The 26,918-nt window shown below is 24.8% G+C and overlaps 4 protein-coding genes across 6 annotated transcripts; 2 read left to right on the top strand and 2 right to left on the bottom strand.

Moving 5' to 3' along the window:
- Positions 1-15,610: 15,610 nt before the first annotated feature.
- On the bottom strand, positions 15,611-20,953 carry LOC129614286 (putative aminopeptidase W07G4.4). Of its 2 annotated transcripts, none has more exons than XM_055528821.1 (5): positions 17,667-17,820; positions 17,210-17,588; positions 17,001-17,142; positions 16,537-16,877; positions 15,611-16,456 (listed from the first exon to the last, which is right to left on the bottom strand). In XM_055528821.1, the coding sequence occupies exons 1-5, from the start codon at positions 17,732-17,734 to the stop codon at positions 15,812-15,814; spliced, it is 1,575 nt and encodes a 524-aa protein (XP_055384796.1). In that variant the 5' UTR covers positions 17,735-17,820; the 3' UTR covers positions 15,611-15,811. The 2 variants fall into 2 exon arrangements, with proteins under 2 accessions (XP_055384796.1, XP_055384797.1); XM_055528822.1 differs by lacking the exon at positions 17,667-17,820 and adding an exon at positions 20,636-20,953 and having other exon boundaries at positions 15,612-16,456.
- An 845-nt stretch (positions 20,954-21,798) lies between these two features.
- On the top strand, positions 21,799-23,342 carry LOC129614312 (protein artemis-like). Its single transcript, XM_055528857.1, has 3 exons — positions 21,799-22,255; positions 22,342-22,480; positions 22,552-23,342. Exons 1-3 carry the CDS (start codon positions 22,018-22,020, stop codon positions 23,333-23,335), a joined length of 1,161 nt encoding a protein of 386 aa, XP_055384832.1. The 5' UTR covers positions 21,799-22,017; the 3' UTR covers positions 23,336-23,342.
- A 39-nt stretch (positions 23,343-23,381) lies between these two features.
- Positions 23,382-24,762, bottom strand: LOC129614313 (NFU1 iron-sulfur cluster scaffold homolog, mitochondrial-like). 2 transcript variants are annotated; one of them, XM_055528859.1, is made up of 6 exons: positions 24,548-24,762; positions 24,301-24,458; positions 24,052-24,234; positions 23,854-23,993; positions 23,555-23,775; positions 23,382-23,492 (listed from the first exon to the last, which is right to left on the bottom strand). In XM_055528859.1, exons 1-5 carry the CDS (start codon positions 24,622-24,624, stop codon positions 23,590-23,592), a joined length of 744 nt encoding a protein of 247 aa, XP_055384834.1. In that variant the 5' UTR covers positions 24,625-24,762; the 3' UTR covers positions 23,382-23,492; positions 23,555-23,589. The 2 variants fall into 2 exon arrangements, with proteins under 2 accessions (XP_055384834.1, XP_055384833.1); XM_055528858.1 differs by having other exon boundaries at positions 23,382-23,775; positions 24,548-24,761.
- Positions 24,763-25,109: 347 nt separating this feature from the next.
- On the top strand, positions 25,110-26,144 carry LOC129614370 (growth arrest and DNA damage-inducible proteins-interacting protein 1). The gene has a single exon (XM_055528944.1). It carries the CDS (start codon positions 25,236-25,238, stop codon positions 26,001-26,003), a length of 768 nt encoding a protein of 255 aa, XP_055384919.1. The 5' UTR covers positions 25,110-25,235; the 3' UTR covers positions 26,004-26,144.
- Positions 26,145-26,918: the final 774 nt, after the last annotated feature.

Raw genomic sequence — 26,918 nt, 5'->3', positions numbered from 1 at the left:
ATGGAAAAAAAAAAACACGTTACTCTCCTAAATGTAAGTAGGACGACTTGATTATAAAACTTTTACTTGCTTATGAATTTGTTTGCCTGGTAAAATTTAAGTTTTGATAAGAATTTTCGGGAAATAACCTTGTTACCGATAGCATATGCCACCTACAAAATTATCTCTGATACATTTTAGCTTGAAAATATCAAAATATTTGGTTCTCGCCCCCTATACATATAACGGTTTTATTATTATGTTAGTTATTCTACAATGTTTACATATGTTTTTTTTTTTGTTTTGCATGTTGATGTTTTTAAAAATAAATACAAAGATTTTTGGTTTCTTTTCTTTTTTGATTGATAAAAAAATGTAAACAACGAATAGGAGGAATTCGTGATAAGATTGAATTTTGAAAAGTGAAAAAAAAGGCGCTCATTTTTTGCATAGCATACTTTTATGCCTACCTCAGATATATGTACATACAACAAGCATGAAGTATGAAAGGTTTTCGTTTGTTTGCTCTTTTTATATTTGTTCTCAATTTAATGCGGAATACCACAAAAAATGAATGTATATTTGAATATTATTAAAGCCTAAAGACCTAAAAACATGATTAGAGTCAAACGTAATGTACGTAAATTTGTTTAATTAAAATAATTTGTAATAAACTCGGAATTTTATGTTATAGTCCAATTATGTTATAATTTAGTTTAATAATATTGTTATATTCCTATGATCCACATTTAAAATACAAGTTTTTCATAAGAAAATAATTTCATTAGCCCATTTGTTTCATCCAGTCTTTAATAATATCGATTAGCAATGAATAGAAATAGTTTATTCTTTAATTTTAATATTGTATGTAATAATTCTTGTATTTCATATACGTTCGAAATATTTAGTTCTAAATTAAAGCGATTCTTTAAAAAATTACGTTGAAGTAGAGAACCTATTACAGAATAAAATCTTAAATTAAGAAATGCATTTATGTTTTTTGCTTTTATGATAATTTCGCGCCTATATGTATGCATATTTTATTATTTGTGTTATTTTTTAAAAACTTCAACATATGTCAATTTTGAAATTATTGTCAATTGAAATTAGTTTTATCAACTTTTATCTGTTTTTTCTTATAAAACTTGATTATAACAAATTAATTGCAACATTTACATAAGTTCTTAACACTATGAATTTTAAATATTTGTAAATTGCAATAAATTAAAACAAACGAAAAATTTATGAAAATGATTAACTACATTAGATCTTTTGGTAAACGCTGTATATCGCGATATATAGCGAAAATTGCGCTATATTTGTGTTCATAAACAAATATAGCAACCCTAATTTGTTCACATACATGACAATTTTTTTATAATACAGCGAAATTAGTATGAGAAGCGCAGTTAAAGCTTATGAACTGTTTCTATTTATCAGGTTATATTTTTGCAGTATTGCGTTTTGCAGTTATTGTTTTGCAATATTACGTTTCTGAAAATCTCTATTGTGTTATAAAATAAATTTCTCCAAAATAATAATAGATAGATTGAAAATTTTGCGCCACAATATATGCAATAAAATTAATTTGCAATTAAAGATATTTTTTGTGTTATATGAAAAGAAATTCAAATGCAATTGAAATTTAGTCATAATTAAAAAGTGGAACAATTTTTACAACAAAAATACGCACATTATTATGATACAGTCTCAGATAGCAATGTTTACTGTTTTTGTCCGAGTAACGCACTAGTGTTTCACTGATATAGCGAATGTGTATAAGTAGGTAAACGTTTACCTAATTTTTTTAGGTAGTAGTGTACTACCTACAGAAGTAATGTTTCTGTACCTTCTGGTATAGTTTGTATTTATTTTTCGATTCATGGTTTCATTTAAAAACGAGAAGAACTGAAGAAGAATGAGGGAAAACATTAAAATTTTTATTATTGTTTTTATAAAATCTGTGTAGAAAATTGTTCAATTGCAAATATATTAGGATTTTTTCGTACTCTATATACTGTGTTTTTAGTGTCGGTAGACATTTATAATTTGAGCAACATATTACTGTTGCCTTTCTTCACATGGAAGCAATTCAAACAATATTTTTCCATATGAAAATTGAAATACTTATATTTCAAGAAAATATTTTTTTTAACTTTAATTTCGTTGCAAGTATGAAATACAAATCCTATTAATAATTTCTATGTTGTGCCTTCAAACAAAGTGAATTTGTCATCATCGTAAATTTACGATAATAAAGCAAAAAACTATTAAACAAAAATAAAAATAAATTGAATTGAATTAAAAAAAAAAACTATTCGTAATGCTACATAACACCTAACATATAGAAACCAACTATTTTTTTCCTCGTTCTTTTTCTATTTTACCTTTTTCTTTTTAAATTTATCTAATCACTTTTTTTCTTTTATAAAAAAATATTTAACTTAAATCACCACATACCTACATATACATACTTACATTTATATATATACATTCTATATAAAATTCGACTTGCAACAAGCAGGGAAGCAAAACCAAATAAACATAGATCATTTCTCTTACAAGATCTATATACAAAAACAAGGAAAAAAAGCAGAAATTCAGAAAAATAATAAGAAGAGGAAAGAAAAAAAAACACACGAAATAAAAAACCACAAAAACAAAAATCGAATGAGAAAAAATCTTTTTTATTTTATGTTTAAGTATCTTTTCTCTTATGGTGCGCCCTAGAATATCATCGACCATCGCCATCAGCAGGTCATTGCCCTGTGACGTCACCAGTTCAATGGCAAAATTTGACCCAGATTGTCTGCGCGCTAGTAGAGTTTGCACTTAACAAAACCAGAAAGCTTTTTTTTTTTTTCAATTTTTTTTTTCCTTTTCCTATATACCAAGTTTCTTTTTTCCTCTTTTTCTTTTATTTTTTTTTTTTGTTTCCATTAAATTTTCTCTTACATTTTTTTTTGTTTTCCTTTCTTTCTTTCTGTTTTTAATTTTTTTGTATATATATGTGTTGCTGTACATTGACTTCTTTTTTTTTTCCCAATATGCTTAACATAACATATGTATGTACTTATATAAATAAAATTACATTATGTTTTATGTGATATGATGATGTTATGTAAAATGATCTTGCAATGTAGGAAGAGGAACTTGAAATTATTTTTTTGATTTTCAACAAATCTTTGGCTTAATAGAAATCTAGGCTTGGGCATTGTTATATTTTTGGTTATGCTTTACTTTTAATTTTAAAATTTATTTTCTACAATAAATAAAAGTTGAATTAAAATTTAAGGAAATTTTTTTAAAAATAATTTTTTTCATATCATCAGAACATTAATTTTATATTACTCGTAACATACCCAAATAATCCTGAATTGTAAACTTTTCTCTCGAACTCCAAAATTAAAAATAAATAAAAAAAATTATGCAGCTTATGCTAAGCAATTTAAGATATGAGAGTTTTATTTAATTTCGTAAATAATTTTAATACAATCTCACAATATTAATTTTTGTTTCTCTCTTCTTTTCTACCAATATCCAGGCTTATACATTATTGTAATGTCATGTGTATATAAAACATGAATTAAAATACAATTTTCTCTTAATAACATTATATTTTTTATTTTTCTCATTTCTCTCATTAAATTACTATTATGTAGGTAAATACACAAATTGAATTTATACTCTTATTGCTTTTTAATTTTTCTCATGTTATAATATCTCTTTTTTTTCTTAAGAAGTGTTTTAATCAGGAATATTTGAAAAACAACTCAAATACTGTAAAATATTTGACATTACAATAATATTTAAGCCTTGGTTTAGGGAGAAAAAAGATAAATGAGAAAATTTTAGACTTATAAAATAATTTTTTGAAAATACATGAATTTTTATAATAAATTTAGACTGGGATTATTAAAAAAAATATGTGTTGGTTTTCAAATTTTTTTTCATAGAAAAAATTATTCAGCACAACATTAGTATTTTTTTTTTAATGTTTTTCACGTTATTTTAATTAATAGAGTATGTAAGTAAATTTTAAGTAAATAGGCAGTAGCCCAATTTGTTGAAAAACATGACAAAAAATCAGTATCCAGATGTTGGAAAGACCTCATGCGTGTTTCATTATTCACGTGGCAGCATAATTTTCCAATATTATTTCCATAGGATCTATATCTATACAATAGGTGCTTGCTCTCTTATTATATTATATACACAAAGTAAAAAAAATTAAATAAGATTTTTTCGGTAAACCATAATTTTAGAAAAATTTCAATAATTTTGAATAGCTTTAATTCAGTTTAATTTTGTATTGAAACGAACAAGAATTAAGGGATTTTGCATTAGGAATAAAAATATTACATAAAAGGCCTAAAATGAGACTCTTTACCTAATTAATATTAAATTAAAATTTAATTGAATAAATCTACATTTTCCAAGTCTTTAGAAATCTACAATAATTGATGAAGTCTAATTTCTGGTAAGTTATTATTTATGCCTGTATTCGCTTATTTTTTAAAATTTAAAATTTTTTTCCAAAAATGCATTGACTTGTATTTCGGAGTCATTTTCTATGTATTTGTGCTCATATACATAAATATATACTTACATTAATAAAACACTTGGCTTAATGCATTTTTCCTTATCTCATTTTTTTAATTTTTCTTCATAAAAAGCTTTTAGTAAAATAATTAAATTAACCGTATATAAATATAATATATATGTATGTATGAACATAAAAATTCATAAATGATTTCTCTTGAAAAAAAAACTATAAAATTAATAAATGCATATGAGTTTAGAGTACGGTCATTAAATTACGTGCAACAATATTTCATTGTTTATGAGTTAGAAAGAATTTTATTTTGAATATTAAGGAATTATTGAAATTATTAGTAATACTGAGTAGCTAGTAATCGAAAATTAAAAATTTTATCTAATTTAGCGTTATTTTTTTTTAAATTCAAATTTTAAGGAGGCAATTAAATTTATTCTAAACGAATTTGTTTTATGCAATGTACACATAATTTTACCTTAGCGCCTTAATATATGCAACATTATTTCTTTGTATACCGTACTTAATACAATAAATTTAGAAAAACAAAATTATAATTTAAAATTCACTTCTTTTACGATTTTTTGTATAACACATGATATTAAATGTGCAAATAATTAAACGTGCATACAAGAATGGTAACTTGAATTTAAGCAAAATCTGAATGGGAATGTCGATAGAATTTAAATATGTAAGTCACAATTCCAAAAGGCATAAAAGTAGAAGGCGTAAACTTTATACTAAGCTTAAATTATTATACTATGCATATAATTATATACATATGAACGTATATAATACAAAAAATTACGTAGATCACTTTTAAATAATCTCATTATTAGAATAACTAGCATTTACCAATTTATATATATTTAATTCTACATCTATATGTTATGGTTGGTATGCTATATAAATGGTTTTTCGAAAAATATACATATAATATATGTAATATATATAGCTGTTTCTGAAAAATGCAGTAGATGGCTTTTGAATATCATCGAACTATGTATATATGTACTAAAATTGCTACCACAAATATATCCGATAACAAAAAATTATCACATAATTTTATGATAAAATTTTTTTCTAAAAATTCTTTATTAAATTAGCCAACTATTTAAAATTTTCTCTTGCAAAAATCTATATATAAAATGTAATAATTGTGAATCAAGGACTGCATGTTACACATTTTTTCTGTATATATACATATACCACATACACGTACATCAATTAATATATATACAAATAATTAAGCATTCATGTATATCCGATCATATAAAAATTTATATACCTATATATTTTGGTATATATATAAATATTATAATGAGAAAAAATTTTTTGAAAATACAAAAATAAAAAATAAAGATAAAAAATAAAAAAATAAAAAAAAGGAATAAAATCGAATTAAAAGTACAAAAATTATTACTCTCAATTGAAAGATATTGTACGATATAAGAAAGAAAAACAACAATAATAAAAATATCACATCACTCTGCATACATAATAAATATAAATTCAGGCTCTAAATATATTATAATTTACATATATACATACACATATAGTATATCTATTTATATATACATATACAAAATATAATGTAAATAAATATTATGTATATATACATACATATGTATGTATATGCTTGGATACCACTAAAATGTACATGAATTTTTTTTTTTTAAACTACCAAATATGCTCCAAGATACTCGTTTATTATATTCAGAAACAAAAAACAAAAAATAAAGAGCAATGAAAAATTGAAAAGAAAAAAACAAAAAAAAAGCAACACAACACAATACTCTCAGGTTGTTTTATTATGTACACAACATTACTAAAGAGTTCAATGAACGCACTAATAGTGACCCACTAACATCTGCGAGTACAATCACCTTGTGACGTATTACTCCCGGTTATTCACGATCTGCAAAAAACAGAAAAAAACGAAAAATAAAAAATAAAAAAAAAATAAGGAAATCTACAAAAAAAAATAAAAAATGTAAGAAGAAAAAAAAATGATAATTATAATAACAACAACAACAACAATAACAACAACAACGTTTTAAACACAAACCATTGATCTTTCGTTTTAAAATTTTTGTATTTTTATTTATATACTCGTTAGTATACATACGCTACTATATATATATATATCTTTATTTATATATACATACATTTACATGTCTCAAATATATTATACTAGTAATAATCAACATATTTACATAAATATGTACATTTTTCATTTACTACACAATATACCTACAATGCATATACAGATAATATTCGTATATACACAGAGAAAAAAAAATAATAAAAATCTTTCTCGATCTTTGCGTACATATTCATATATAAATATTAACATAAATATATGTATGTATGTATATGTATGAGAGATGATGTACATAATATGTTTATGTTATATAATTATATATATATATTAATGTAAATCTATATATGTACAAATGAAATGAAATGAAATGAAAAAAAAAAAAAATAATAACAAAAGAAAAGAAAAGAGAAAAGAGTTTGAATCTTTAAAAAGTCTGAAATCTTTTTTAAAATAAAAATCTTTTCCATCATAGCAGAAGCGCATTTTATTATAAAATATAAAATGTACTTTAACTATAACGCTTTATTAATTTTATTTATATTATGTATACATGTATATTTTTATCTGTACTACTTACTTATATATAGTGTTCTCACTTAATTTGTTACAATTTGTATCAATTTAGATACATTTACATATACATACGATATATGTATGCATAATATAATATGTTTATATTTGAAATTTTATTAGAAATTTTGTTAATTAATTTAATTAAATGAATAAGCTACAAAATTTATGGATGGCAAATGTTTTACTAATATACATACATACATTAATGAAGATTATATAAAATAAATTTGATTATTTTTGATTAATTTTTTTTTTGTAAAAACCTGTATAATATTATAAATGTTCTTTATTTTATAACAAAAATTGTCCTATTTAATAACTTTATTAATATTTATCGAAATATTATGTTTTTTGTTTTTTGTGTAATTCAAATTATTATTGATTTTATAAAATTTTTTGTTTAATCCAGATCTATTTATATTATTATTTAATTACATAATATAAAGTACAATTTACTGAAGATATTTATGGCGTTATAATTCAAGTGAAGAGGTAAACCAATTCTCCGTAAATTGTAACAAATAATATTATCGCATGACCCATATCAGTGTTGTCAACTCTTTTTCGTTCGATTTACCACATTTAGCTCAAAAATTCCCATTTCAAAAATTTCCCTTTCAAAATCCTACTTTTTCCCATATAATTTCCCTTTAAAATTTTTTACTTATACACATTCATCTTACATTCTAGAAAAAAACTATTTATCTAGCATTTTAGATATTTATTCATTTAACAAAGCAATTAATTATGTTTACTTAAAATAATACTTTCAAATTGTAATACATACATATATGTAATACAATATTAGTTTAAGAGCTTCAAAATAAATAATATCACAAATAAAAAAATAATTTAAAATAAATTATTAGAAAATATAATTTTTCTAATTAAATCTAACGATTTTTTGGCGTTTTTCCCTTTAAGACTTCAAAATTCCCTGAAAATGGGAAATTTCCCACGATTGGGTAATCCATATCATATTTCATATATCACACGAAATTGAGCGATACTTTCTTCAATGTTTGCTTTATTTATCATTACATGAATAGATAATATTGATCCCGGAATAGAAAGAGGTGAATAACATAAATTACACCATTTTTAAATTTAACTCTTTTAGGGAAAAAGATGTTCAATTATATTTCCATATATAAAATTTTTTTCTGACACCAAAGTTCTCAGTTTATTGAAAAACGTTGTAAAGTGAAAACGTACGCAACATGCGAAATTTATAGAAGCGGATCTTAAGAAATATAAATGAAGGTTGGATTAGTAAAAATAAAAAGTTACGAAATAGCGGGGAGTCACATAAATATAGAAACGGACTGATAGTTTCAGCGAAAAAAGTAACATACTATTGAACAACATTGTGAGTGTTTGAAGTTTTAACAAACTACAAGAAGTAGAAGTTTCAATAGGATTTTATGAGAGTTTGTTTAGCAATTAATTATCGAACACCAATATGTATGGGATGCACTTACTGTATGTATAAAATACATTCAATTGAACGATTTCTCCTCACAGTTTCTTTATCAACTAGCTTTTTAAGTCTTATCAGTGCAATGGTTGTTTTATAATAAGTGAAAACTCTGACAGATTTCTCTCATTTTTTTTCCTCTCACTCTTTTACTCTATACATGTTATTGTTATTGTAAATTACATAAAGAAATATTTTTGTTCATATATGTTCATATTCATGTGTAGAGAAGTTCGTATAATTTTTTTTTTGTACATGCATGTTCAAATTTCCGTGGATTTTTTAAATTAAATATTTATATTTTGTATTATAACTTTTTACGTATATGTATGTATGTACATGAGATATTTAATTTTCAATTTATACACATTCATGCACACAAAAGCATTTATTATTTATGCACATTTATATGAACGTACATATGTATGTACTTTTCGTTTTGGTTTATGCTATTTTAATTTTTCTTCTTTCAAGAAATCATTCTCTTTTAAATATTTTTGGTATTACATCCGAGCTCCCAGCCCAGCACATCTTGTTAGTTAATTATTTTCTGTTTTTTTTTTTTGTTTTTGCTTTTTGTTACTCTTTTTTAATTTCTTTTCTTCTAAAATTAAACCATATACATATGTACATAAGAATTTCTCCTTGGCATTTCAAATTTCAAAAAGAAATTTTATTTAACCCTCCCAAAAAAAAAAAAAAAAAATAATAATAAACATAATTTAAAAAATTTCCCAGGAAAATTGAAAAAAAAAAGAAAACTTGATTTTTTTTTTGATGTAAAAGAATATTTTGGCGTGTTTGTATGTATGTAACCCTATACATATAGAAAAATGTGTTACAAATTGAAGGCTCAAGTAAAAGCGTATAAGATTATAAATAGTTGGTTAACTGGAGCGACTATAAAAATTTTATGATAATAAAGTAATAAAATTTAAGTAAAAAGAAAACAGAACTCCTTACACACTTATTCACTCTAATTATATCACATATGTATGTACATATGTATATCATCCTACATACTTGTATAATGTGCATATTTACATATCCATATTTAATGTATAATAATTAGTCAAATTTGACATGTAATTGCCATAGCATACATTTTTTGTATAATTTTGCAATTTGAATTCTTTTGCTATTTACAAAATATTATTTTACTTAGAAATGAAATTACATACATTTTTTTTAAAGGTATACATACATACATTACAAATAATATAAGTAGATAATATAAAAATAAATTCATAGACTATTTGGATTACCCTGAAAATTAGTTTTGAAATTAGACAATGTTTACATTATTTTGAAATAAATTGTATTAAAATTGCAAAGAATTTAACAGTTTTTAGTTACCTGTTAGATTTTGTTACCAATGTTTCACCTTATTTACTTAATTAATTTTGAACAAAAGTCCTAGTAGCGTCTTACCCAGTATTTACACATACAAGTTACTTGCAAGCAAGTTTGTATAATTTTAATTGTCAATTAGTTTTTCGAAATGTCAAATTACTTGCTATTATGACGTAGGCGTTTAGTAAGTTAATTTTTGAAAATGTCTTTGAGAAGAAAACAGCTAGCAATATAATATAATTGTTTATAAGTTTAATTTTTTCAAAACAAAATCCAAAAATTTTAAATTAAAAAAAAAAAAAAAATCAAAACAACAAATTTTTTTTTGTGAATTTCTCAATATATCAAATTACTTGCAGCAAAATTTTCTTGCAAGTTGAACTGCAAGTAAACAAGCAAGTAGAAATATTTCAATGTGTTAGTAAAATTTTTGTATGTATTGCAACTTTCTTGCAAGTAACTTGTACGTGTAAATGCTGGGTTAATTAAGTATGCAATTTTGTTCGACAAAATTACTCATTTTCTTAACTGATTTTTTCAACATATCATAATTACATATGTAATATTGTAATAAAAACGAAATACACTATATAGGTACTCACTATTATTCTCACTCAGTGAGTAAAAACAATGAAGTGCAAAATTAAATTAAATCGGGTATAATTTGAGGGGCTCAAAAGAAAAGTGGCCTAACCCTCACTCCCAAAATTTTTGCCACAATATGTGGATTAGGCCATTTTTGAGGGTTAGCCCACTTGCCTTTTGAGCCCCTCATTTAATCTAACAAGAATTTTAAATTATGTGTTAACAAAAATATATTGTACTACGTTTTATTACAATTAATTATCTTCATTTTCTTTATTTAATTCCAAAAAAATATAATGACACATTTTAAATCATTTTATATTTTATAAAAAAAAAATTTTACATATACCTACCTAATTATATACTCTTATATTTTATAATAACTTCAATTATCTTTTATCAATATAACATTAAAAGTTAAAATTTTCAAAGAAATATGAAATTCATATATAAATTTTAGATGATAGATAAATATATAATATAAAATATATGAAATTGATATATACATACATATACATATATACGTTACATATCATATTGATCTATGGACATAAATTGTAAAAATTTTCATTGTTTTCCACAATACAAATTATATTATATACATATAGTTATATTTATATTAATATGTATGTATATATCTTTAATCATATATATATATGAACATATATAAATATTTAGTTTGAATTAAACATAAATCTAGTGACTAGTATATATATTCCAGATAATATTACATAAACGAGCATGTTGAAACATAAAAACTTCCGCATTCATTGAAATCAGTCATCACCTCATAGTTTTCTATACTATAAAACTAACTATATATAACTATATATATATATATATATATATATATATTCATATACTTATTATATACTACTATAGATACTATATAATTCACATATTACAATTTTTTTTTTTGAATATATATATATATATATATATATATATATATTACATATATATTATATTATATATTAGAAGTAAGCATATATATAAATTTTTTCGCGATGCAACAAAACCAAATATATAATACTTATAATATTTACTACATATCTTGCCTACATTCAACTTGCTAAACTTTAATAGATATTTTAATTTTCCGCATGTAGCAATGCCATATGTAGAAATTTTCTTTTTTTTTTATTAATTTATTTTATTTTGATTTGGTTTATTGCTTTTTCTTCTTCAATTTTTTTTTTTGTTTAAATACAAAAATAAAATATTATGTATAAATAATAATATCATACATTATAGTCAAATTGCAGTTTGGAAGCTTACTTCTATATTTTTAAAATGCTGTGCTTAAGCTGAAATTTAAGAGAGAATTTTATCAAAAGAACGCTTTTTCTAATCGAATGAAATTCAAGATATGCTAAGCTTGAAAAATATCAAACTTGAAAATATAAAAAATAAGTTGAAAATATTTGGAAAATAAATCTAGATCTATTCCTTGAACAATATAAAGCTAATTAATTAGGGACTTGAAATCAATTTAAAAAAATGAAGAGAATCTGAGGTTAAAAATGAAAGATCTTGAGTTTGTAATGAATAATCGAAATTTGAAAAAGAATTATGAAAATTGTTAAGTTCCTTAAAAAAAAATTTAAAAAACGGGTAATTTATTTTTATACTATATTTGTTATAAATTAATTGTTAACACTTATGTTCATTAAGTAATAAATTGCATGAAGTTGAAGCACCATAATTTAACAAACTAACAACCATTTTATTGAATTCAGAAAACAATTTTTGTTCATTAAGTAATAAATTGCATGAAATTGAAGCACCATAAATTAACAAATTAACAACCATTTTATTCAATTCAGAAGACAATTTTCGTAATTACTCAATAGAACTATGTATTTTTTGTAGACATTACAGCCATTGTTTCATAGTATACATATATTTTAAGGATAAATGAAAAGAGATTAAAAACACTTAATATTCACGTTTCATTAACGAATTCAAAGCACTTATTGCGCTATTGTACTTAAATTTGACATAGTTATAAACTATTTTTTTGCTACTTATTTCGATTTGAAGTGATACAGTAAAAAATTAGAACACAATTAAAACCATTTATTTTTTTGTGAAAGATTAAATGTTCAATAGTAAATTTTAAATTATCATTAAAATTGTAAATATATTCGAATTCAAATGAAAATTATTGAATTGATGAAATTGATGAAAGTGAATAAATTAGTTTACGCCTCAACTTATGCTATTTTTATACCATATAAACAATGATGAAATAAATCTAGTTAGCTAGCCACTAAAAATAATTTATTTATTTTACAAGTACATTTTATAATTACAATTAATATATAATTAATATTTACTCTATAATTAGTTATTTTGTTAAATAATTTGTATGCCTAATTCCTATATTTTGTAAAAATAGAAAAAGTTTTATAATCTTTAATCTAAATTAAAAGAAAATTTTACAAAATAATTACTAAAAAATTGAAAGTAGAGGAAGTGCTTTCTGCAGAAGAAATTAAAGTGCTTTTGTTTTCATTTTTCTTTTTTCAAATGATTTTCATAAAAATACGAAAAAAATGCAACAGTATGTATATATATATATTATACAAACATACATATATAATTATAATATATTTTTTAATTTTAATAAAAAAATCTTATTCGACATTAAATTTGATATTTATTTTATGTGTGAATGATATAGCAGCGCGGTCATTAAACTTCTACACATACAACTTGTATTTAAGCGAATATGTTCGCTTTACTTTGTTGCATGCTGTTTTTCTTCTTTCACTACCGGCGTTATTTTTTTTTTTTTTTTGTATTTATTTACATTTTATTTAAAATTTTGTTGGAGTTGTTTTCATTGCCATTTTAATATCAAAAATAACAAAATTGTAAATTTATTTATAGTTCAACTCAAAGTATGTGTACAAACAAATCTGTGGGTATATTGTGCATCTACATATCTCTACCAACATTCATACTGTCTTATAATAGATTTATGAATGAATGTATTTGTAAATCTCATCAAAAAAAAAAAAAACTGTCTATCATTTAGGTGAAAGTTTTTGTTCTCACACCTTCCACGACTTTACTTTGAAATTTTTGCTTTCTGTTTATTTATTAATTTTTTTATTGTTTGTTTTTCATTATTATTTTTTTTTATTTTATCAATTTATTAGTTTTCCTTTTATGCACTTTGTTTTCAATAATAATATTTTTATATTGGAAATATAACAAGATTAAATGACAAAGAGATAAAAAAGTACAATGCACGCAAAAGTATCTGAATATACGTAATAATATACGTAAGTATATTATTATGTATATTACAATTTACATTGTAAAATGATCGATATCAACATATTATGTACATTTAAATAAAAGTGATGTATGTAAATGAAAGACTTTCAAAAAATGCTTACATTACCAATTCGTTTCGACTGGCTGAAACTTCAAGATGCTTAATTGTTAGCAAAAAAAAATTGTGAATGGAAAGAAAAAGTTGTAATCAAATTTCTTAAGTGTTAATTCTGTGCCATTAGACGTAATTATTATAGAAAAATCTGTTCAATAATTAATTAGAACCAAAAATAGACAAAAGTATGTTACATTCACATTTCAATATTTATCGTTAATTTCACGTCTCATTTCTGAATCAATGCGATAACAATTTTTGTTTTAATAATATTAAGCTTTAAATAATGGTATTGCCCTTTAATAACAATAACAATATTATATAGTAAGTAATTCTAAAACAATTCCCTTAAATAATTTCAAATTTTGGTACTTCAACGCTATGATTTATGAGCATATCTTATCTATAAATAAATTATTGCTGGCTTAAATTTATTTACCTTTTACAACATTGCAACCCAAAAATATACGCTTATATAGACAAGCTAATTTTTATCTGTATCAACATTTATGTGATTACGTTTGTACTTTGCAAATAATATACAATAATTATTATGGATTGATTATACAAATTATACGTACATAACCGATTAAAATGGAAAAATTTCCGCATAACGTAATATCTTTCTCTAAACGGTTTTCTCATTATGTTGTGTTCGAAGTGAACTGTTTTTTCAATCTTTTCCTATACTTAAAATAAATTTCTACTTATTATCTGAATCAACAATATTGTGTCTCGAAAAAAAACTTATTTGATATTTTTCATTTCCAGAATATTATAATTGCAATAAAATAAAAAAAAACGTAAGTACAATAAAATAAAAAAATATGTATAAATACGGTAATCGTAGGACGATTTTACAATATTAATATTTACATAGTTCGATGTATGCATATACAAAATTTTATTTCAGTTTGAGGTTCCAAAAAAAAAAAGATTATTGATAAAAGTTATCAATGATAAAGATTCAGATTAAAATACCACAAAAACTTAATTACACTTGAATGTATGTGCATATAATGTGTGACTACCTCACCAGTCTTCAAATTTCTTTCACGATCAACAGTTGTAATAACTGAATTAATTTTTGCATAAATTTCTCAAAATACTTGAAATTATTTTATTACTGTTCATCACTTTCCTAATCATACAATCACTCACACAATCTCGAATGATTTTCTCTATCTTTGATATTTCGTACTTTTACCCTCCTTATATCCTTTTTTAGTTCAGAAACATAACCGAAATACATTATATAATAAATATCTTCCTTGATATTCCTTCCTTAATATTTCTTATTATCACAATTTAGTGCCCATACCATATTGAATCCACGCCTAACAGTAAGAACTGACAAAAAAACAATAACTTTGCTATAAGTAATAAACTGAAATATAAAATCATATTATATTTATGTAATATGTCTTATGTTTAAATAAAGTGTATGCATACGTATGTTATATGCTAAAAAAATTCCATAATACATAAATTGAACAGTAAAATTCAGTTATCCGATGATTCATATTTCAATTGATCCAGGTTTAAAATTTACATCTAAATATAAAAAGGTCATTAAATAAAAAAAAAATTTTTTTTAAATTGTATATTAAAAAATGTGATTATATCTTTTGTACTAACAAATATGTAATAAGTACAGAATATAGAAAAATAATGTAATTACGTAAAAAAAAAACGCTATGCTCTTTAATCACAAGAATAAAGTAGAAGTAGTTGAACAAAAATTCACATATTTTTAAGGCTTTGATTAATTAATTTAGGTAATTAACATAAATGAGTTTTGGCCAAAGCCACTAGTGGAACTGCAGTTGGTGTATCGGGAACATCTCCAGAACTTGCCGCTATATCAATGTGCGAATACTTTAATGGTTTATCTGAATTCAAACCATGTTTATCCAAACCAGCAGCTACAATCATAAAAGCGGCAGGAACTTGATGACCTCTTGGAGTTCTACTTGATGGCAAATTATTGCATTGCAATAAATCTTCACCCAAAGCTTTGCCAGCATTGAAATCAAAATCATCTTGCCGCAATTTTGATATTTCAAATGGTTCACCTATTTCCTCACCAACAAATGCCAATTTCTGATCATGATTTTCTTTTCGAGCTACACTATTATCAATGACAATTGAATATCCACTGCCAGCAGCTATACAAGCATGACCTGTTAATGTAGCTATAGTGAAAAGGTGTGGATCTGGCAGATTTTTCGCCAATTCCTTCATACGACATAAAGCATCTGCCATACACATTCGCCCTTCAGCATCGGTATTGCCAACTCTAATTCGTACTCCAGCTCTGGAGGTAATAATTTCATCAGAAACGTAGCTTTCTTCACCAACAGAGTTTCGCACCAAACATAATGCTGCTATAACGTTAACATTTTCTGGTTTCATTTCTTGTACAACCTAAAAATATTTATTCATAATTATTTTAAAATCAAATAACTTAAAATTTTAGCCTTATAAATTGTAAAACGAAAAATAACCTGCATGAAACCAGCTACAGCTGCAGCACCGCATTTGTCTCTAGACATGCCAGCCATTACTCCTCCGGCTTTGATATCTGCGCCACCTGTGTCATAGGTTACACCTTTGCCAACCAACAGCAAACTTTTAGAGGCCGTTTTACTTGCTTTATATTTTAAAAATATAATGCGTCCTTGATGTCTATCAACCATACTTGCTGCTCTATTTACTGCTGCAAACAAAGGGTATTCTTTTTGCAAAACTTGTACATCACTTATAACTTCAATTTCCAAATCTTTGAACAATGGTTTGATGTATGATTCTATATTTTTGGGAGCCATACGCTCTGGATCGCCACCGCCTGAAAAATTTAAAAAGCCGTTATAATTTTTATGTTCTATTGCATTAATTTAAAAAAATTGCATTGAAAATTTAAAATATTTTCTTTAATCTTAATTTATTAAACTTGTCGATAAAAATTTACCAATATCACGTGCTACAAATTTTCCTGACTCAAATAACAAAGCTTGCTGTACCCTCTTATTCTCTTCTTCATTCTCAACGATTATCGATAAAGATTCTATCCTTTCTTGAGACGTTGGAACTGCCTCCCTAAACTGAATAGGCTAAAATTAGATTAATAAAGGGTTAATTTATTTTATCTATATAAAAAATTATTATTAATTCATTTACTACGTATAGCTCATGCAAAACTCCTAGAACGCTAGCATATATCAAACTAGGGAACCTTTCATTTTTTCGACTTGGCAGTACCAATGCAGGATTTTTAAAGCCAGCTTTAATTGCTCTATTAATAGCTTTTCCAATAGCTTTTTGATATACTCTTACATCATGATAATCGGTTAGATTTCCAACTGGTGCATATACAACAGGCATGCTAATATCGTCATCTTTCAAAACTGATACTTCTGAATCAAATGCTTTGTCAAACAGACGATATTTATTGAATGTTTTAGAAAAAGAATTCGAAGATTGTTCATCAACACATAAATAAGCGTCACAATTTGATTCACTTATCGATTTAATTATGTTTATTTTGCAAGGTAGAAGTCTGTAAAAATAATAAAAACAAAAGAATATGTGTAAGTTTATGTAAATTTATCTCATGAATTCTGTAATACTATTCCACCTCCTGCACACGTAACTACAGAAACCTCTTAAAATAGAACTTCCACTAGAAAAATTTCTTAAAATCATTATATGTTGCAATAGAATACAAATTTAATTTACAAAATAACTTAAAATAAGTAATAAACTTTTATTCAAATTTAAAACATAACCTTAACCTTATCTACAATAATATATTGACATTAGGTGTGAAGCAGAATTGTGAACTACTGAAAAATCAAAGTTGATACGTGTTATACAATAACAATCAGATATGACACAGAGCCATATTAGCAATATTTACTGACTAAGCAATATTTAAAACTAATTTATTATCATTTCAAATGTAGAAAAAAATACACTTGATAAAAAAATAAAACTGCACACACATCAAATTAAGAAAAACTTAAATCTTAAAACGTTTATCGTACATTTTCTTAAAAAAACAGGAAAGAAAAGATAAAATTAAAGAATTTTGAAATTATCTCTGATTTTAAAATTGCAATGATACTGTATTTGATATATTCATAATTCACTTTATGAACGTTATCTCTATCAACACGTTATCTCAATCTCTATCAATTTACAATATGTCAAAAGCACTCGTGTTTTGTAAATGAAGTTTCTAATTTACAGTAATCCAAATCACTCATCATCAAACAACAGCAATCCAAATCACTAATGAAATTCATAATTGTATTTTATAATTTTCACAGTTTTCAAAAATTGCAGGAAAAAAATGAATAAAAACAAAATTAAGCACACATACATATGTATACATACATATGTAAGTATACATACGTATACTTACTACAATTAAAAGTTTTACTAGTTGCTTTTTTAGTTCTTGGTTCTAGCTTTAAAGATCAGCAAAAAAACAATTGAAAACACGTACATATGTATATATGTAAATCTTGTACGTTTTTATGTGCAAATTAAGCGGAAACAAATGGCTGCGATACGTGTTTTTGTTGCGTTTAAAAAAGTTTATTGAAAGTTTTAGCTCAATTTTTGCAAAGGCATTGAAGGTCGAATTTTTATAGTAAAATTTTTAAATTACGCTATAATTATAATAATGAGCAATTTATACGAACCCGGTAAAATTTGAATTATTTACAGCAAACAACTAAAACAAAATTTTTAAAATTGTAAAATATTATACCTATAACTCAAAATGCTTACTGCTAAATCGTGGAATGTTTGTCAAAATCAAATGTTCATGCATATCAATACAATGGCATCATATTATGTACATACATATGGAAATAGACGATGTAAAAAAATAAAGAAATAGAAATTTGAGCTATTTCACAGACAGCGGTGAAATTCGCTGCGACAATTTCACTAGATTATTGGCAGTTCCATTTAAATATGTGTATTCTATATGAATTCTGACGTAAAATTACTACAATCCTGAATATCAGAACGTTATAAAATCTTGCAATTTGCTCAATGATATTTTTTGTTCAATGAACATGATAGTTGGTATATAATGCGTTTGAATGAAATAGCGCGAAAATATTGTTTTGGAAACATTTACAAAAACATTTTTCACAACTTTTTTAAATACAAATTCAAAAATACATGCAAGATTAAAATTAACATAAAAATTATATTTTTTTTTTGGAAAAAAAAAGGAATCATAATTGTTGAAGAAAAAGTTACTTTTTTTAAAAACAAACTATTTTCTTCTAGTGTGAAAATATGACAATCACTTCCAAATGCAAAAGAAATTGTGCAAAAAATAACCAAATTTATCGCAATTGGTACTTTTAGAGTAATTTAAAATTGACTACAGCTGGTTGTGATTTTGATATAATTTTGAATGAGCATTATGGATTTCTCCAATTAGAGCTTAGGTAGATAGTAAATGCAAAAGTCATAAAAAACAAATTATGCAACTGAAATATTTTGACTAAAATTTATAATTTTCATAAATGCTTTAATTTTTCAGATATTATTAGTTGATCAGACTTAAATCAGAACAAAGTTTTATGATTTACTTATACCAATAACGTATAATGTAAATGAGTTTCTAAATTTACGCCCCCAAAATAATTTAATTTCATGTATTCTCAAAGAAATAAAAATATTTATATATATTAAATTAAAAATAATATATTTTGTTGTATTGATAATCTTTCGTCATGATAGTCACATGTGTACGATTAAATTGGCATGATTTTAACAGTTGCGCCAATAAGGGTTAAAAAACAGTATAATGGACAAAAACCGATTGTCATTTTTTATTGTCATCAGGTAATATAACATAAAAAGATAAAATATTTTTTTGCTGGATGACTATCCAACCATGCTTTTCACTTAATTATAATTATACATTATAATATTAAATATCTACATGTATACTTTATGATAACTACTCATAATTACATGTTATAAGTATACATAATATATGTACATACATAACGATTTACGGTATGGTAAAATGGAATGTACAAAGTACTTATATTTTATTGCATAGACACACATTTAATTTATTCGAACATTATGAAAAATAATAAATCTACTAAGTCTAATACAAAAATTTTTATATACATACGTACTATATGTTTGGAATGTAATATCATAAATTAAAAAAGGTAGTATTTAATCTACAGTTGTGAAAAAATACATTCCATTATCTAAATCTAATAATCTAAAAACAAAAAACCTAAAAACAAGATATCAAACAATGTTATAGAAGTCAATATAAATTGAAGTGAAGATTACAAGAAAAATACACAATTGCTACGTAGGTACATACATAGATAGTAGCTATATTCGCATATAAATATATTTGTTTTACCGTATAATATAGGTAGATGGGCACCTACAAGTATGTACATTATAGTAACTAAATCTATACGAGACCAATTTGAATGAATTTTTAAATAATTTTCACAAATTTCATACCAAATAATACACACAGCTGTAAAAAGGATTCTCAATCCACACATAATTAGCAAAGTATTGAAATATACATTTACTTACTTGTTAATAACCATCTTTTTACTTTTACAAAGAAAAATATGTATTTCAAACCGGTTACTTCTTAGGAGTTTTGACAGTCACTTAAACTTTTCATTAAAAATCTGCCGTTTTCTAAAATTATTACTCTTCGCGTGACACTTTTAAAATGCGAATCAGAAAACACAATGATTTTATATAGCGGTAATTTAGTTTTTATATATTTATGAATACTTTGAAAACAAAGAAATCATATCAGTTGTGACTAAATAGAGATAAATTTTCTTTTATGCACATAAAAAAAAAGTTTTCTCGGAATGAAACACAACCGTCAAAAAATAAACAAAAAATAAAACAAAAAGTTTATGCATAAGCATATGCTATAATAAATTGCAAAATGAGTTGCTTCTTTTCCTCATGAAATTTCACTTCATTAGTGCCAAATAGCAGCTTTTTTGACTTTTCGTACATATCGGAACTAAATGGTGTTTACACACCTTTTTTAAATAATTAGCATTTATAACATGGCACTTCAATTGAATACATGGTCTTTTCTTATCAAATGCTAAGCTAACATCTAAAAACTTTTTAAGAAACAGTTAAAGGGGCAAATAAAACAAACAAATTTATCATATTCATTCAGGATAGATTTCTGCTCCAGAAAAATTTAATTCGCAAATTCTCAAATATAGAATGAATCTATGAAAATTATGTTTGACAAAATGTTTCCGCGATTCTTCATACTAAAAAAAGAAATTGAGCAATTTCAAATATATTTTCTTATTGTCTTCTAATACGTAAATTTCATATTATAGAAGGTATTGCAAATTGTGAGAGGAACGAAAAGAAAATATCGATACTTGAAGCATAAGTATTGTAGACTACCGTTGTAAATTCTAAAATCTACTAAAAATTTAAAACCAATTTTCTATAAACTAAAATATATAAAATTCTATAAAATGTGTCAAAAATGTTTCCCGAGCTTTATATTTCTTTCTTCTAAGTTTTAATAATAAGTTTCCAGTTTTAGTAATACGGAACATGTTTCTTAAAAAATTTTGGAGAAGTATGAATAAAATATGAATTTAAAAAAAAAAAACAATTTTGTTTTATTAAAGATAATGATTGAATGAATGATTTATCGAATAATTCAATAGTTTTTTTATTCAATTGTCACACCGCTAGCAAGTACTTGACAATAAATAGAACGTATAATGTAACATATCACACATATGTTTTATGTTTTTATATAAAAGTATCTTTTAAAGGTGAAAGTCAATTAAAAATTGTAATAATGTATTATTACAATTTAAGTGTAATTTGTATTTTGTGATTTACAAAAGACCACAGGCTAAATACTGCAAGGATTTAAAAAGTATCAATAGCAAAAACTAATCATTGAAACAATGAGTACTTTTAACGGATTGATAGACGAAATTCCTTTTATCTCTGTTGATAGATTTGAAAAGCACAACTTACATTCTTCTTTATTTTTTTTATCACATTGCCATTATGATCATATGATTGGTTTGAATAGAGATTTAATATTACCCGGGAAGCTATATTGCAGTGAAATATCCTCAATTTTCTTGAAGAAACAATTTCCCAACTTAGAACAATCTATTGAAATTTTAGATTTGGAAGGTAATATTAAACAAATTTTAAAACAATTACTAATAATGTACATATATTGCTTAATATTGTATAATATGCTACAATTTCTCTAACAGTTCCAACAGTTTTATTTAATCCAAAAGAAAGTGATACGAAAATAGTAGTGACAACCATTCCTGCATTACATTGTCCTGGTTCTGTTATGTTTATTTTTGAAACTCAAAATAAAAGAATTCTTTATACCGGTGATTTTCGGTAAGTTTTGAAAGTAATACATAAGTTTCTTTTATTTCCTTTAAATACATTGAAATACTTTTGTATTTTAGTTATTCAGAAACTGCAATCAATAAATATCCTATTTTACTGAATAAAACATTTGATGTAATTCATTTAGATTCAACATTTTTATCAGACAACTACTGTGATTTTCCACCACAATCAGAAAGTTTGAGAATTATATGCGAACTAACTAAAACTTGGATAGAAAGAGGGTCCGAATACAAAGTTATCATAGAAACGCCAGCGCAATATGGCCTTGAATGTGTAGTACGAGAATTATACAAAAAACTAAAAGTTCTATGTTCTGTTGAAGAAAGACATCTGGAAAAGTATCTATATTTTCCTGAAATGGATCGCTGTTTATCAAATGATATAAATTTAAGTTCAGTTATAATAAAACAGAAAAACTTTTCAAATAGAAACAAATCTGCTAATTTAGAAAAATTAAAAAAGTGCAATTATAGGATACTTAAACCAACAGCAATATATTGGCGAAATTGGAGCAATAATAAGCCTATTTACGTGCACGAAGGCAATGAAGTATATCGTATAGCATTCTCAAATCACTGCAGTTTAAAAGAATTAAAAAACTTTTTGCATATGACTAAACCTAAGGAATTAAAGTTAAACGTTCTTCCTAGCGATTCTTTATCAAGGCAGAGAATGGAAAACACTTTAGATTTGATTTTAAAAAATATTCAGGAAAAGGAAGAAAATGAAAAAGAAGATTATATATATTGTTTGAATAATATACAAAAAATAAAAAACACGCCAATAAAGAAAAATGATATTCATATACAAAATTTACCTCCGAAAAGAATTAAATTTTAATGACATTTTATACGATTATTATGTAAATAATCTAGTTTAAATAAAATTTTTATCACAAGACCAAAATCAATTTATTTAATCCATTTCAATTTTGTTGTTTTTCACTCTTTTTGAAAAACCATTATTTGCCGATGATATGGCGCAAAGTTCATATGATCTACAAAATACAATGTACCTATCAACTAATGTACACGAATATTTTAAAAATGTGGTATTTACACTCTTTCAAATAACATGTACAAATTTTAATGAATTTATTTGTCGCTTTTTTCTTTTAGTTTTATTCCTCTTTCTAATTTGTCAAACTCGGCAAGAGCTTTTCTATCTGCTTCGTCATAAACTTGCTCCACAGATTTTACTTCTGGTATATAAAATTGTAACATATTTTGTACACCATTTTTTAACGTAACTATTGAACTAGGACAAGAAGAACAAGAGCCCTAAAAGCAAACATTCGAATATATATTGTGTTAGTAAGTTGATTAAAAAATGTAATTTAATGAACCAAAAGAACTTACTTGCATTTTTAATTGCACAACACCGTCAACAAACCCCATAAAAATCACATCTCCACCATCCTCTTGTACTGTAGGTCTGATTCGCGTATCCAAAAGCTCTTTTATCATCATAACAGTTTCATCATCATCCTCATTTATTTCTGAAAAATTTTATAATTTCAAAGAATCCTTTCTAAAATTATGCAACTTTTTTCGTACGAGTATCTGAGTTTGGTTTTGCATCATTTAAAATTGGTAAGCCACTTGAAAAAAAATCCATTATAACAGCAAACAACTCTGGTTTTATAATACTCCATTCAGCATCTTCCATTTTCGATATTGTTATGAAATCTGAACCAAAGAAAACACCCTTTACTCCCTCAACACGAAAAAGCAATTTTGCTAAAATATTTTAAAAAAATTTGTTTTAGTACTAATTCTTTTTTGGACCAAATTTTTTAAATTTACCTAATGGACTGCAAAAGGCGCTTTGACCGGTGGGAAAATCCATCGTGCTACCCTTCCCTAAAACTTCAACGCCAGGCAAAAATTTTAAGCTGTCCGGGTTTGGAGTATCTTGTGTCTGAATAAACATAGATCTTTTCAAAATATCGAAACCTTGCCTCCTTCATTTAAAAGTTTGCGAATAAGTTACACAATAACAAACTACGTAAAAATTTCTAGAAATCATTTTTATTTATATATTTGTACTTACAGAACAGGATATTTTCTTGTTGAGCAGGTTGTCAATATCTTAGACATGTTAAGACTTCTAAATATTATATGAGACATTTTTTCGTATTATCTAGCCTTATTTTGCGTATTTAATACTTCCCAGTTCAAAAACAAAACATTCTATTGTATATCTCGAATGTTTTGTTTATTGAGTACGCCTATTTACCACTAGATAGAAAATATTTAGTCATTACCAGATGATTCTATGAAACGTAATTCGATTTTATTGATATTTCTATATGTGATATTGGTTTGAGAAACATATATTTTGCTGCGTTTTTACTTTCCATTCTATATCTGCCAAAATATGGCAGATTATTTAAAATTTTCTACTTTAATTTAAATCCCTGCATAATAATTTAAAAGCAATAAAATGTTTTATTTAGAACTTAAATTGCACTTTTAAAATATATTACTGCTACTTGTCATTCGATGGATCGATTTTCGTGAAACTGGTTTCCATTTTTATGACTATTTTCAAAACTGTCAATGTCAAAATTTTGTCGGAAAATACTTCATACATATTCATGTTAAATTCGATTAATTGTTCGAAGCAATTCAAATTAAATGTCACTACAGTGAAACTAACAGCAAAAAAAGATATTTACGCAAAATATCTTTATATACAATATTGTTATTATACATAACATAACTTATAACCTCTTAAAATGTTTATTAATAAAGTGTGCAGTAAAAATCCTTCACGAATTATTTCAGTTAATTCACATTTAAAAGTAAGAGTTTTATCAAATAAAAGTATTTTATACTCAAAAGAAAAGGTTGAAAATGAAGAAGAGCCAGTGTCAGCTCCTTCATTTATGGAAGTTGAAGAAGATAAACCACAAGTTAATTTGAATAAATCTCGTCTACTGCCTCAGCATTTGAATATTTTAAATAATCAACGTCCTTATGATGAACCGCATTCATGGATTCATTTAACTGAAAAATATCAACGCAAGTTATACGGCCGCTATGGAAATGCTAGTAGGGTTAACCCTAGGATTTGCTTCCCAACAAAAGAGGATGAACAGATGGAAAAGGATTATGAAAGAATTGCTTACCCTTTTAGTTTAGAAGAAATGATCGAGAAAAATAAGAAAGAAAAAGCTGACAGAGTAGCAAAAATATTGCAGCGTGAGGAAGATATTGAGAAGAAATTGAAAAAATTAGGCCAATGGACAGCTGATCTGAATGCAAAAATAGCAAAGAAGGAAGCGGATGCATTGGCTGCTAAAGAACGAAAAGAGCGTCTTGTGGAAGAAGTAAGAAGACATTTCGGCTTTAAAATTGATCCTCGAGATGATCGATTTAAAGAAATGCTGGAACAAAAAGAGAAAGAGGACAAAAAGAAGCAAAAAGAAGCTAAACGAAAAGCCAAAGAAGATAAAATGATGACTAAGTTAATTAGCATGACTGAAAAGAAAGAAAGCAGTTAATAAATTGGGTTTGAGTTTGAAATGCTACCGAATTGTTTTTTGTTAACTCATAATTTCAATGTCTTAAAACGTTATTTTAAGAAGTACGTATATATAATAAAGCCAGGTATACAATTTTTTGAATATCTTCGTTAGATAAGAGCTTAAGTTTTTAAATTCTCTTTTGTCAAATTTATGAATCAAAAATTACATAAACCTATATTTCTAGAAAATTTTTCGATACCTATCTTAGTTTGTTATTATTGCGTAACAAAACATAATTGCAAGATCGTTTTCAAGATTTGTTGAACTTTTTAGCTTTGAATAATTTTCGAATTTTTTAATGAGCGTCTTTATTGTGCAAGACAGAGATATTCTACGCTACAATCCCTTACATTTTCACGAAAAAATAAAACCTAATACATTAATTATAAATTTCTACTCAGAAATAAATCACAAAGTGAATAGACTCATGGCAAAGAACAGTATGTACATATAAACATGTATTACTCATCTCAAAATTTTTTCAAATATCTTCTCTACGAGTATAAATTGAAAATCTAATCCTTTATAGATTAATAAAGGTAAACCTTATTAATCTCGAATTTTTTACTTACAGATTCTTAACGGTTTTATTCGGTAGTTAACAGTTTAACACAAAATATTATGATTAATAGATGAAAAAATAAGTTTGGAAAATGAACAGTTTTTATAATTAAATTCTATTCCTCTTTAAGAAGGGCTTTCTACAACAGTTTATATAACTCAATAATTTATAATTTATATAAAAATGTATTAAAAACATTACATTTTTTATGTCATATTTTCAACTCAAAGATCTTGTACTAAAATGTTCAGTAGAATGTTAGGACCATTTTCTACACATAAGCCCTTTATTGAGAAAACCTTGCCATGTAGAATCATCGCAACCTTAAC

Source organism: Condylostylus longicornis, unplaced genomic scaffold (assembly GCF_029603195.1).
Source record: "Condylostylus longicornis isolate FDR11 unplaced genomic scaffold, ASM2960319v2 ptg000107l, whole genome shotgun sequence".
In the NCBI taxonomy this organism is placed as follows: Eukaryota; Metazoa; Arthropoda; class Insecta; order Diptera; family Dolichopodidae; genus Condylostylus; species Condylostylus longicornis.
This window is presented reverse-complemented; position numbering and strand designations above follow the sequence as displayed.